Source organism: Pristis pectinata, chromosome 10 (assembly GCF_009764475.1).
Source record: "Pristis pectinata isolate sPriPec2 chromosome 10, sPriPec2.1.pri, whole genome shotgun sequence".
Classification (NCBI taxonomy): Eukaryota; Metazoa; Chordata; class Chondrichthyes; order Rhinopristiformes; family Pristidae; genus Pristis; species Pristis pectinata.
In genome coordinates, this window is record NC_067414.1 from 52,555,287 (window position 1) to 52,570,061 (window position 14,775).

At 41.2% G+C, this 14,775-nt stretch overlaps 1 protein-coding gene across 1 annotated transcript in view; it reads left to right on the forward strand.

Annotated features, from left to right (window-relative positions):
• Positions 1-10,743: 10,743 nt before the first annotated feature.
• opn5 (opsin 5) overlaps positions 10,744-14,775 on the forward strand; it is a 38,054-nt gene continuing 34,022 nt past the window's right edge. Inside the window, exon 1 of the mRNA XM_052024922.1 lies at positions 10,744-10,876. Within this exon, the coding sequence (XP_051880882.1) occupies positions 10,744-10,876 (133 nt within the window). The remainder of the gene's footprint in view (positions 10,877-14,775) is intronic.

Consider the following 14,775-nt stretch of genomic DNA (forward strand, 5'->3'; position numbering starts at 1 on the left):
GCTTTGGAAGGGTCAAAAAGGCCAGAAGTAGTTGCTGATCCCCTGCATTTTTCTTGGATTTGTTGCACAGTAAAAATCATGTCCAGTGTGACTCTAGATGGACAAAATCCACACTGCAGTTTGGGAGGAGCCTCTGGCCACTGGGAGCAGGTGGTTCAGAAAGACCCTGGCAATGGCTTTCACTGTGACAGACAGCGGGGAGACCCCGATGTACTTACCAGAGTTGTCTCCTTTCTTGAAGATAGTCACAATTATGGCATCACTGAAACCCCCGGTATATCCTCTCTTTCCCAGTTGTGGACTACAGATGATGAGATTGTGGGTTCGTGAGTGAAACTCTTCACTGCTGAGTGTTTGGATTTCAGTGAAGATACTGGCTGCTCCCAATGCTGTTTTATTTTGAGTTGGGGTGTGACCTTCAAATTCTTATTCATCAGGAATGGTGGCAATGCTGATCCATAAAGGCTGCTGTGGGATGGAGTCAAGGTTGCTCATGCCTAGGAGAGGGTTGTGGCTGAGGAGGTCTGAAATGCTCTCTATCCTCGAGTTCACCCTTGTTCCTGGCTCTGTGTGGTTAGACCTTGTGTTTGTTGGCCATACATGGCTTTGCCAATGCTGAGGAACATGCCTCTGTCCTAGCTGTCAGCGAGTTCGTGAACTTCCTGCACTCTCTCCACTATCCGCTCTTTAGGTCACTGGTTTTCTGCTGGACATTTGCCTTCAGGTGTCTGAAGATTTCTTTTCCACCAAGGAGTGGCAGGGCTTCCAATCCAGGAGTGCCTAATGTTTGGGGTTAATTAGCTCTTCAATCTCCTGATCATTTCCATTAAGCCATTCATGGTTTTTCTTGGTAGAAAAGCTGGTGTCAATTATGGTAACTTCAGGCAGCCTATTTGTTGTGAACACTCTGCATTTCTTATAGTCTGGGAATCAACAGGTTGTCTGTGAGATGCTGTCTGAGAAGAGACGCATTTTGCTCTTGAGAGCTTTGACATTGATCTTCTTATGGTGACACAAAAAATTCTGCAGATGCTTTTTGTGTATTGATCTTCTTATGGTAGTGTTCTTGTGGATGCTGATGTTTTGGGGCCAGGTTGATGGAAATTATCGAGTGGATTAGGTGGCGGTCAAGTGAGCAGCCATCAGTACCTGTCATGACGCAGGTGATACTGACGTCTTTGCAGTTCCTCACTCGGAAGATTATATAATCTAACAAGCTCCAATGCTTGGATTGATAGTGTTGCCATGACTTTTGTACTTGTTCCGCTGATGATACAGAATGTTTAGTATGACAAGGCTGTGCTCAAAACATTTTGTCAGGAGAAGAACCTCACTGAAGTTAGTCTTTCCTACTTTCTTGTTGATCACTTGTTCCTAGAGGTGTGTATCCCTTTCTACACCGGAGGCTGCCCAGGATAATTACTTTGTCTCCTTTCAGGATGTGGACCAGGATATTTTCAAGGTCCATCTTGGCCTCATCTGAAGCTCCCATGGCTGGGGCACAAGTATCTAAATTCCTGAGCACTGTTTAGGTGTGTCGCCATTGGGATTGCCCATGAGGTTCATGACATTCCAGGTCCTGAACTTCAGACTGTAGATTGGAAGATGAATGTATGTTGTTTCTTTTAACTTGGGGTAGTTGTTGCACACCAGCTAGCACATGGTCTTCACAGAGCAAGGTCTTCACTGGAGACCATTCATTGCTACTTGGTGCTAGTGCTCACACAGGTACAGAAACATGAAGAGCATAGATAGTGTAGACAGTAGGAAACCTAGAGGGCTCAGGTTTAGGGCAATGGATAAGAAGTTTAGGGGGGAGCTGAGAAAGAATTAATCTCACCCAGAGGGTGATTGCAAACTGGAACTCCCTGAGGGGTTGGTGGAGGTAGCTACTTTCAGAACACTGAAGTACCTAACCAAGCACTGAATCTTCAAGACATAGAAGGCAATGAAGCTGGTAAATGGGATTAATGTAGATGGGAACTTGATGGTCAGCATGGCCTGATTCTTTGCTGTATGACTCTGTCATAAATGGGCACATGCATAAGTGCCACTCATCATGTGTGTACTCAGTCTTTTGCACACAAGTACACGTGGGCTCAGGAACAGGAGCCCCTGCTGGCTGGGAGGCAGGGACCAGGAACATGGTTAGATTTGTGGCTCGAGCCAGGGCTCAGAAACGTGGTTAGGTATGTGTTAGGTGATTGGAGCATAAGTAGGAGGGCGAGAGAGGGAGATGAGATGAAGAAAGTAATAGAGTCTGGAGGGTGGGAAAGATTAGCTGAGTGAGAGGAAGTTCCAGTGGAATTTAACACAAGCATAAACCCGCTGGACTGGATGATCCATCTCCCTGCTGAAGTGCTGCAAAGTGCTATGTTCTTCATTGATGAGTGAGTTAGATTCATATTATAATTTTTCAAGTCATAAGAATTTTAACTCACCTGTGGTCATTGCAATGTATATCCAGACAGAAGAATGAGTCTTTGTGAGACTTTGTTGTCTGTAAGGCATAATTTACTCTTCTCTAGCATTCTGACATATATTGTTCTGGAAACAGAACTGGGAGAGATTGCAGGTTTTAATAAGAGTTAAATGGAAACCACTAGAAGAAATAATGTTCTAGAAATAAAATGAATAACAGAGAACATGTTAAAATTGACCAGAAAACGACCTAGAATGAAAATTACAAGCATAAAGGGAGGAAAAGCAGAATTACAGAGTAACAGACCATTTAGTGCAATGGGGATTTGGGGATTATGTAAAGAACCCTCAAGCAAGGAAGAAAAGAATCAAAAATGTTAAGAAGTATATTTTATAAATATATATTGGATTTTTTTTTCTTTTTCTGAACTTGCACTAATGTCATTATGTTTATTTTGTTACTTTGTTGTGTACATTATGTATATTTATGTTAATTTAAGTTTATGTTAACTTATGTTGTCATGTTTGTATTGTACTGGGAAACTTCTGCTAAAAGCTAATTTTCATGGCATACATACCTTGGGTATGTATGCCTGTGACAATAAACTTAAACTTGAAAAGAGTAAATGAAAAAGAAAATCTCAGCAAGAAATAGAAGGATAAAATTGGGAGGTACTTTTCAATGACACAAGTCAGAATTGAGGCAATTTTCATTAAAATGAACACCCAATTGTTCCTGTCTCAATTTACTGGAGAACTCATGGTCTGTGGAGAATGCTATGTCTCTGTCACAAGAGCACCCTTAAACAGGGAAATGCACATTTATGATCTCTACAGGTACATTTCTGAATCTGTTTAAAAGAACAAAGTTAATATTCACTTGTATATCTTAGTAGTTTTCATTTCTCAGGTGTTAAATAGTCCACCTTCCAAAAGTCTAGAGAAGTCCACATAACTGTGGATGAGAGATTGCGGTTTATTTAATAGGGGTTGCTATGATCATGCCCTAGGTTTACATTAAAAAGAAATTATGCAGCAAGGAACAAGAGAAAGTTAGAAGATATCCTGAGCAGGCACATTTGGGTCAACTGACAGGAAACAAGCAGGCATTCATTTCAGTTATGTCTGAAAGGAAAATTTTCAATTCTAGCTTGCTTGGATTCTGAAACACCACCTACTTCTGTCTTTTTCTAGCTTAGTCTTTCTCAATTAATGTGTCAAAAATATAGAATTCCCCAAATTTTAGAAAACAGGCTTGATAATAAAGCAATATTCCCTCTGCAATGTGCTTCTCTTTTTCATTTACTCCTTTTCAAAATTTCTTGATATTTTCCTTGTTTATTTGACCTAAATATGTAGCAGTCATAAAATTCCTGTGTGTGTGCATGTGTGCGCGCGTGTGCAAAGTAATAATAGAACACAGAAGAGTACAGCACAGGAAACAATCCCTTTGTCCCACAGTGTCCATGCTGAACATGATGCCAAATTAAACTACATCTCTTCTACCACTCTCTGTGAAAATAACCAGCCCCACACATCTCATAGAGTCATAGAGCACTAAAGCACAGAAACAGGCCCTTGGCCCATCTAGTCCATGCCGGCCTGGTTTTTCTGCCTAGTCCCATCTACCTGCACTTGGACCAGATCCCTCCAAACCCCTCCCATCCATGTACCTACCCAACCGCTCTTAAATGTTACAGTTGAACCCACATCTACCACTTCCGCTGGCAGCTCGTTCCACACTCACACCACCCTCTGAGTGAAGAAGTTTCCCCTCAGATTCCCATTAAATATTTCATCTTTCACCCTAAACCTATGACCTCTAGTTCCAGTCTCAGACAACCTGAGGGGAAAAATCCTGTATGCATTGTCACGAACCAGCAACAAAAGAAACACACTGAGCATGATTCAGTGTTAAAAACTATTTTATTAATCACTACTTATGATAATACATAAAATAAAAGTAAAAATGTTAGTATGTTAGAATTCAAAAATGTTAAACTTTGAACGTTAACCCCAAAACTAAACTCGTCGTGTGTGTGTGGCAAAGTCCAAAACTCCCAGTTCAGGAATGGTTCTTAAAGTTCAGTTCCGCAAGCCATAAGGTGAAACATGAGCAAGGTCTTCTTCAACAACCACCGTTGTCTGAAGATAAGACGTAGACGTAGAGAAACATAGAGAGAGTAAATATGAAATCCAAATGTTCCACGATGGAACCCCAGCAACACTTCAGTGTTTACTCGGTAGTGACTTCCTCACCCCGAAAAGCATCCGAATCGTGGTCGTCCACACACACAAATACCTGTTTCCTTCTACAGGTCAGCAACAAAGTGAACTCCACCGGATTACTTCCAACTTCCATACATGAATTTCAGTGGCAGACACAGTTATTGTTTCTCATCCATCAATAGAGAAAACTAGCAGGCTGGTGTCTCTCTCCCTTCTCTCTCTCTCTCTTCTTCTTCTTCTTCTAACTCTTCAACAACGTCATTACGTCCTTTATCTTCTATCGACGTAAGCACGTCCCACACACACAAACACACACACTCTCTATCTTAATAGGGACTTTCACTGAGTCCGTAACAGCATTCATCCTATCTATACCCTTCATAATTTTGTATACTTCTCTAAGATCTCCCCTCATTCTTCTACATTCCAGTCCTAACCTATTCAACCTTTCCCTGTAACTCAGGTCCTCAAGTCCCAGCAACATCCATGTAAATTTTCTCCGCACTGTTTCAAGCTTATTGATAGCTTTCCTGTAGATAGGTGACCAGAATTGCACACAATACTATAAATTTGGCCTCACCAATGTCTCATACAACTTCAACATAACATCCCAACTCCTGTATTCAATGCCCTGATTTATGAAGGCCAATGTGCCAAAAGCTCTCTTTATGACCCTATTTACTTGTGACACCACTTTCAAGTAATTATGGATCAGTATTCCCAGGTCCCTTTGTTCCACCACACATCTCAGAGCCCTACCATTCACTGTGTAAAGCTTACTTTGGTTTGTCCTCCCAAAGTGCAACACCTCACACTTGTCTGCATTAAATTCCAACTGCCATTTTTTCAGCCCATTTTCCCAGCTGGTCCATATCACTTTGCAAGTTTTGATATCCTTCCTTGCTGTCTACTATGCCCCAATCTTAATGTCATTGGCAAATTTGCTGATCCAGTTTACCACATTATCATCTAAATCATTAATATAGGTGATAAACAATAACTGGATCCAGCACCAATCCCTGTGGCACACCATTAGTCACAGGCCTCCAATCCAAGAGACAACCATCTACTACCACTGTCTGGCTTCTCCCACTAAGCCAACGTTGAACCCAGTTGGCTACTTCATCCTGAATGCCAAGCAACTAACCGTCTGGAGCAGCCTCCCATGCGGGACTTTGTCAAAGACCTTGCAAAAGTCCATGTAGACAACGTCCACTGCCTTCCCTTCATCAACCTTCCTGGTAACCTCCTCGAAAAACTCTATTAGATTGGTTAGACATGACCTGCCACACACAAAGCCACATTGTCTATCCCTAATCAGGCCCTGTCTATCCAAATACTTATATATCCTGTCCCTCAGAATACCTTACATTAATTTACCCACGACTGATGTCAGGCTCACTTGCCTATAATTTCCTGGTTTATTCTTAGAGCCTTTCTTAAACAACAGAACAACATTTGCTATCCTCCAGTCAGGATATGGACAGTCAGGATAATATCTCTACCACAGCCCCTACAATTTCTGCACTGGCCTCCCACAAGGTCCGAGAGGACACCTTGTCAGGCTCTGGGGATTTATCCAACCTAATTCACCTCAAGACAGCAAGCACCTCCTCTTCCGTAATCCAGATACAGTCCATGACCTCACTATTCTTCTTCCTCATTTCTGGTGGACTCTGTGTTTGTCTCCCAAGTAAACACAGATGCAAAAAATCCATTTAAAAATCTCTTTGATTCTCTTTTGACTCCACACTCCACACAGCATTGCATAGTTGCAAGATTTGGTCATTCAGTCCTTACAAATGGTTGATAATGACAACAACCATTTCATCTATTTTTTGATATGATTTGAGAAGGGAATGCAGGCAAGATAAAGGGAGCTTTCACTTCTTCATTAAATAGATCCTTGGCATTCTTAAAGCTCACCTGGACAACCAAGCAGTCAAATTAAACATTGATGTCAAGTTTCACCTCAAGAATAGCAGTAACTCTGATTTTACTCAGAACTGCATTAGAATGCTAATCCTGATAATGAGCTGAAATACCAGTTTTAATTAAACCCAACAACCTGGTGACATAGATGAGTCCAGTACTAAGTAAGTCATGCTGATGTATAGACATAGTAGGATTTAACAGTTTAAGAAAATGACCCAAATTTTCCTGATACCTCACCTAACATTAGGAGGATACCTTCTTTTGGTGTGGGAGCAGAGGCAGCTCAACAAGCAAACAACTCAAACACATTCAAATGCTACACAAAACATCTCAACTTCTCTCTCAAATGTTGAATATCTCTCTCTTTTTTTCACATCAAAAACAAAGGCTGTTGGTGAGAAAGAAGGTACAGGCTGAGTCCTCTTTGCTGAGGCAATATTGCAGTGTTGTCACCCATCCCATCATTCAGCATCCCCCCTCACATATCAGTCCAGAGATCCCCACTTGGAGGAAAGCAAAAGGGACAAACGGTTTTCCACTGGTTGAAAGACAAAGCACAAAACATTGGAGAAGCCAAGAATCAAAGCAAACGTCAGTTTCTGACTTTGGATACAGTGGATGCTGATCCTACATATCCTGGAGAGGCATCTTAACTACATTTAGGATTTTTGAGGAGCACAACAGAGTATATGAAACAGGATCAGAATTATATGTCTCCATTCCATAAGTGTTTTAGACAGTAAACCCTGGAAAAAGTGACCTAAAAGGGGACACCTAAAGGGAGCCCTTCAAATCCCACTAGTGTCCTCAGTGGAAAAGCATTTGATTACTGGGCCTTATACCTTGGGAGTCAAGAGAGATCTGTTGAAAGCAACTTCTGAGATATACTGGGTTTCATACCTCATGGGACCCAACAATAATAATTGATAGTCTTGGTGGCATGGCAGGGATTCTGCACATGTGATGTTTCTGCTCCTTTAACTGAAGTGTTCTATAATGGTGTAGGATTCGATGTGAGTATTGTTGTGGACATCTCACCAGGCCTGGAAAAAGATGCCCTCCAGCATCGAATCATAGGCTATTGGACAGGAAGTTAGTTGAGACAACTCCTAAGGAGGAATCTCTGTTGGAGAACACAGATATGGTGTTGTTAATTCTTTTTTTTCCAATTTGACTCGTACATATTAAAGAAATGCAAAAGGAGCTTTGGCTTTGATCATTTATGTTACAAGTTATAAGGTAGTTTTTCTACCAGTAGAACCCATTTGTTCTAAAAAAAACCATCTGTCACATTGAGCTCATGTTCGATTAAGTCATGTGCTGGAGGGCTCAACCTCCTACTGAAGAATCTTCTCCTATGCCCTGAAGAGTCAGAGCCTTGATAGCAAAGTGACATTTTGTTAAAACCACTTTTGAAGTGAGTTAGATCTGTCAAATTATATTAAGCCAAAACAAACAGTTATCCTGTAATGCTACAACTGGTGTTTCAAAGGATACCCTATATTATTATGACAGGCATGTTATACAAAACTGCACACCGGGCACAGCATCTGTTTAAGCAAAGGATTGGGAGCTGATCTGAGGAAATTCTAGCCTACAATCATCCACAGTGATGCCGAGTGAATGCTATTTGCTAATACATGATACCAATATAGCCTTTGTTAAAAAACTAACACAGCATGCAAGTGTTTAAACCGTGGAAAAAAAAAACAAGAAGGCTAATGTAATGTTAGCTATTAGAACTAAAAGACTACCGTATTAAGAGGAGGAAGGTTTCTTATTGCTAAACAAAGCGCTGGAGACTGTACTGTACTGGGTATAGAACTGGTAAATATGCCATAGCAATGATATAATAGTCTTCCATATTTTCATATTTCATAACAACAGAAGGGGATAATTTGGCCTATTGAGTGTATGCTAGGTCATAGAGCATTCCCTCATTCTCCCACATTCCCATCGATTCCACCACCCACCTGCATTTGGGGCAATTTACAGTGGCCGATTAACCTATCAAGCTGCACGTCATGCTTGGGGAATCCCACCTGGTTGTGAGGAGAATGTGTAAACTCCATGCAGACGACACTGGAGGTCAGGACTGAACCTGAGTTGCTGGAGTTGTGAGGCAGTGGAGTAGTAGGTGCTCCATTGTGCTCCACCTTGGAAGACTTTCACCATTTTGTTACCGGGACTCAAACCAGGATCATGTTGTACCCAGCCTGGACTCGCTGCCCACAGTGTCCACCTCAACTCCAGGTGCAGAGAGGACCGTCCTTCCGGATGGGTTTTGTATATTTAAAAACTATCCAGAGTTATAAAAACAAAAAATATTAAAATTATACATTAAAATTTATATCTAATTTAAAGCAAGATAACTCTGCACCACTTTAGAAAAAGGCAAGTGCAGTGAACACTTTTTTCCACATGGTCAGTGACTCCATTCAAATGAACGTGGTCACTGCTTGTACACTGGGCAGCTATGGTCCAAAGCTGAGAGGTCAGATGTGAACTGCACCTTGTCTTGGACTTCTGCATATGGGTGTGCAGACACGGACAGCTGAGGCATGCTGAGCTGCGAGCAGCTGATGGCTATGGAGAGAGGAGAGAGTTGGTTGTGAGGAGAGGTTACAAATATTAGGCTTGTATTTTCTGCAATACAAAATGTTAGATGGTGATTTAACTGAGAGTTTTAGGATTTTAAAAAGGATTTTAAGGGTATAGAGAAATCTTTTCCAAAATCAGAGCCAGGCTAAACAGAAAAGAATATCATAAATAGTAGCTGTGCAGAACTCTTCCAGAAAAATACTGTGGTCCTTATCTCACTGATACCATTAAATCTAAAATCAATAGTTTTTTTACTGCATCATACAAAAGGATGTGAATCCAAGGCAGGTGGATGGAGTTAAGATACAAATTAACCACATGCTCCTTGAACAGAACAGCAGGCTTGAAGGGCTGAATGCTTCTGTTCTAATATTCCTCTCACACAGCAGAATTTCAGCCCTTAAAGGTAATAGTTGCCTGTTCAGTGGACGTGACAGCTTTTGATTTGCAGTAGAAATCTGCAGGGTATTCACATCAGGGATTTTACTGCAGCTTAAGCCAAATTTCTTACTGAGATTCTTGGGGAAAAAAGTCAAATCTTTTAATTACAAATCCAAATACCATAAGTAACTCCATGAATTTACTGTTGATTAATTGCGAGGATTTCACTTTAGATCTCGGCAGCAGGGTTTCAGCAGAACAACAACAGCAGCAAATACTGTATATAGAGCCGTTAACAGTAAAATGTTGTGCTTGATAAGGATATTATTTGAGACAAGTGGAGGCACAAGAAACTGCGGATGCTAGAATCTGGAGCAACAGACAATCTGCTGGAGGAACTTAGCAGGTTGAACAGCATCTGAGCAGAATGGTGATAACCTATTGATAACCAATAGCTTATTCCAATGGGCAACCTCTGCCCTACCCAATCAGAGATATTCTGTTTGTCCTGTCCATCCCTTTCCCACCTTCTCTGCAACATAAAACCAGATTATTTTCTCTTTCCTATGTCTGGTGAAGGGCCTTGGACCTGAAATGATAACTTTGCTTCTCTTTCCACAGATGCTGCCTGACCCGTTGAGTGTTTCCAGCATCTACTGATTTTATTTCAGATTTCTTACATACAGTTTTGATTTTCAACAAAACTACAGGGCACGTGACAAAGAGCTTGGTTAAAAGGTAGGTTTTAGGGAGTGACTTAAGGAGGAATGGGAGAGAAGTGGAAAGGTTGAGGCAGGGGACATCAAAGCATCAGACCTGGACTGTTAAAGATACCAGGATCAGTGGTGGAACAATGAAAACCAAGGATACACAGGAGGCCAGAATTGCAACATTATGGAGGCTTCAGAAGGTTGTAATGGGAGGGCAGATTAGAGTTAAAAAGGGGCAAGGCAATGGAGGAATCTGAATGGAAAGATGGGTATTTTAAACTTGGGCTATTGCTGACCTACTTTGGTTTCCAGTCCAGCAAACTCAGGGGTGATGGGTGCATCTCACATTAGCTCAAAATTTAAACTGGATGTCGTTAAAAGGATTATCACTTCAGGGTAATATAGTTTGCATTTTCAAAAAAAAACAATAACTTTATTTTTGTTTAAGGTGACATATTGTTTAAGAATGACACATAGTGAAAATGACTCAGTGACTCACTCTGGTGACATGCCTTCCCCTCTTCTGCATGAGGATCCATTCATTTCCAGACTGTCCTGGGAAGCTGATGTGATTGCTGCATTTTATTTAATAGTCATAGGTAAGACATTGCATGCTTCTTTACCTTTTTAAAGAGTATTTGTGATTGAAATGCATACAAATATTTTGCTAAATGCATTTCTGTCTAAATTAATCTATACAATTGAAGGTTACAGGAATAGTATTAAGGGGTAAACTTTTATATTTGTCGCTTAAAATTGTTGGTATAATTGAAGTACTGATCAACACCAATGTATATCACTGATGTATTAAGATGTACGGCCTAACAATCTTGATGAACTATGTAGATGTGGCTCCTCTTATCTCCAGAAGTATGGTGGGCTTCCAATAGTCTCAAGAATTCTCCAGCCTAGAGCAGGAGGCTCATTCATTGCATTCAAAACGGAGACTGATAGATATATGAATAATCAGAGGAATCCAAGAATGCAGCAATAAGGCAGGAAAAGGGTAAGGTAGAAGGATTAGCCATGATCTTATTGAATGATGGAGCAGATTTGAAGGGATGAATGGCCTACTCCTGTTTCTATTTACCATCTTATGTTTGCAAGACAAGGTCTAAGATTCGTGAGAGAAATAGGGTGTTGTAATTGGTGCCAATTATTCCTGGATACATTGAGCTGGACTTTCCCACATTATCCAACCTTAAATCCTGCAGACAGGAGAATTGGAAAATTGGAACATTGCTACCTCCTTGCCTTTATTTGAATATTACTTTCTCTGCCTTTGCTACGACGGCCAACAGTCATTCCTTTTCTGCACATTACATGCAAATACCAATGGCAGATGGAGTCATCGTGCAATGGAGTTATTGGGCCTGTCTTTCTGGCCCTTCAGTCCCTTCTGTCCTGTTTAACTTCACTTCCTGGGACCATTGAACAGTAGATACCCATAGAATGCAGTATGGTGGGCAGGGACCTGATGTCCATAAATGGAAGCAAGAGGTACACATTGAGACTTAGTCCACCTTCAAACTGGGTCTCCCTCTTTCCCTTTGTGGATCTTGTTCTCTGCCAAAGTTTCCTAAGACTGCAGTTCCTTTCTTCTTTGAAACCTTTTGACCCTCCTCAAGAACTTATTCCCATGCTGCAATGACATTCCCGCTTTATTGCCTTTTTCCCCTTTTGCCCAGGTGGTATTCTAGCTAGAATCCATCCAGAAAAAATATGAATTGGTTGCATGGAGGAAATCATAGAAATTTTGCAATGAAAAATGAGGCATTTGGCCGATTTTGTATGTGCCAGTAAACAGGGTTTACATAAGGTCCTTAGGTCTACAGGTCACAGCTCTTTGTGTACACACGCATTACTGTTTAAATGTGGTGCGGGTTTCTGTCTCTATCACTCCTCGGCATTGAGTTCCAGATTGCAGTGTAAAAATGTTCCTCATCTCCCTTCTTAATCCTTCTATCCATTATGTTAAATCAATGCCCTTGGTTCTTGATCCAGAGTTCTTGAAATAGGCTCTTCTAATCTCGGCCACCAAATTTTATACACCACAATTAAGGCTGCCCTCAGCCTCCTCTGTTCCAAAGTAAATAATCCCAGCCTACCCAATCATTCATCTTAATGTCAATGTTCCAGTCCTGACAACATCCTTGTAAATCTTCTCTACAGCCTCCTGAGGAATCATGTCTTATAAAGCGGTGACCAGCATGCACACTGTTTCAAGCTGTGGCCTAACTGAAATTGTAAATAGTCCTAGCATCACCTTTCTTGCTCTTCCTTATGCCTCAGCTAATAAAATAAATAATTATGTATGCCTCTTTCACCACCTGATTGACTTGTCGTAGTACCCTTAAGGATCTGAGGATATGCACTCCAAAGACCTTGTTTCCCACATGAAACACTATGATGCTGGAGGAACTCAGCAGGCCAGGCAGCATCCGTGGAGAAAAGCAGGCGGTCAACATTTCGGGTCAGGAACCTTCTTCAGGACCTTTTCTCCACGGATGCTGCCTGGCCTGCTGAGTTCCTCCAGCATCATAGTGTTTTTCATCTAGATTCCAGCATCTGCAGTTCTTTGTTTCCCTGTTTCCCACATCCATTTTTTTGTATTTTCTCTTGCCGTGTTGCTCTTCGTTTAAATCCACAAGTGTATTTATTGGTATTGATGTTGGTTTACTATTACCAATAACGTGATGGAACAGCAACTATTTTGGCCAAGTCTATGGCTTTGGTCACAGGCTACCAAGCATTGTATGATTTTGTTCTTAAAGTGTGCTGCTCAGTACTCTTCTCCCGGGGGGGGGGGGGGGGGGGGGGGGGGGGCACGCGGGCGCATTGACATTTTATTGGAAACTCTGAGCTGTACTGGTATTTCTCAGTCACTTGTTTTACTATTTCATTGCTTCGTTTAAAGTTTAGTAAAATATAGCCAGTAAATGTTGATTTCTACCAAGTTTAGGACCAATGTCATAAGCTTGTGTCATACCAATGTACAAATGGTTTCTCCCCTCTGCCATTTTTAGCCTTTCCAAAAATACCCAGTAAGTTGACATACATCGTTTTTTAAAGTAATTCTGCCACAATGTAAGAAAATCAAGGGGCACTCTTGCCTATGACTTGCTGCTTTCCATTAATTTTTCTTGAGCAGCTCAGACCCACAAGTTGAATGTTTTGAGAGATGCACTGATTCTTTAGGTCAATGACAGATGCTTCATCCAACTGGGCAACCTGTCATGAACATGAAAGTGGTTCAGGTCTCCGATTAATGACTATTGGTGTGTGACACATTGAACTTGACTAATAGCCAAAGCAAATTTTATTGTGCCTTGCTACAGTTTTGAGTCACAAATTGTCACCTTTTTACACAGGTAAGACTCTAGAACTTCGGAGTTTTCATTTCTTTCAAAGAAATCTTTTCATGGGGATACTCAGAGAGGGCATTACAGGGAGCAACAGGAGGTCAGGGCTCTAGCAGGGATTAAATGAATCAATTGGAAATGCCTGCCTAAGCATGACGCCTTCCTTGTGGTCAATTCTTTCTCATGCTGGAAGGCTCTTGTTTTATTTAGACTTGAAAATTAATCACATTCCTTTCACAAAAAAAATATGAGGTACACTGGCAGCCCAGTTCTAATGATCCACAAAGCTTTGCTTTATTGATCACGTTGACCACACACCAGCTGACATCCTTTGATGTTAAGAACCTTTGATAATTTGAAAGAACTGTCTGTTCAGCATATTTTATTTAACATAATGGTATTCTATGCTTTCAAGAACATATGATCTTTAAGATAATAAATAAAATCAGCTCAATGTTTTAGGTTAGTATTTGTGCCCAGGGCAATATAAAATCTCCCTGTTTGTTTTTAGCATAAGAAACAGGGAGATATTGTCTTCTTTGTCACGTCCACTTGATATCAGATTGGGCAATTCAGTCCATTGGGCCTGTCTTGCTATTCAAAGAGATCATGGCTTATTTATTCTTGGTCTCAACACCATTGTCCCTCTGCCTCCCCCTAACACCTTTTCTCCTTCCCAGTTCAAATGTCTGCCAATTTCTGAGTTGCATACGCTCAATGATTCTGCCTCCGTAGCTCTCTCAGGTAGAGAATTTCTAAAATTCTTGACCCCGGAGAGAAGAAATCTCTCCTTATCTCCATCTTAAACGAGTGCTTGCTCCCCCCCCCCCCCCCCACCACTCCGGTTCTATTTACTTAGAACTATCTACTTTACTTAGAGGCTAAAGAAATTTGGCATGTCCCCATCAACCCTCACCAATTTTTATCGATGTACCATAGAAAGCATCCTATCCGGATGCACCATGGCTTTAGTATGGCAATTGCTCTGCCAGGACTGCAAGAAACTGCAGAGAGTTGTGGACACAGCTCAGCACGTCATGAAAACCAGCCTTCCCTCCATGGACTTTGTCTATACTTCTCATTGCCTCGGTAAAGCAACCAACATAATCAAAGACCCCACCCACCCTGGACCTTGT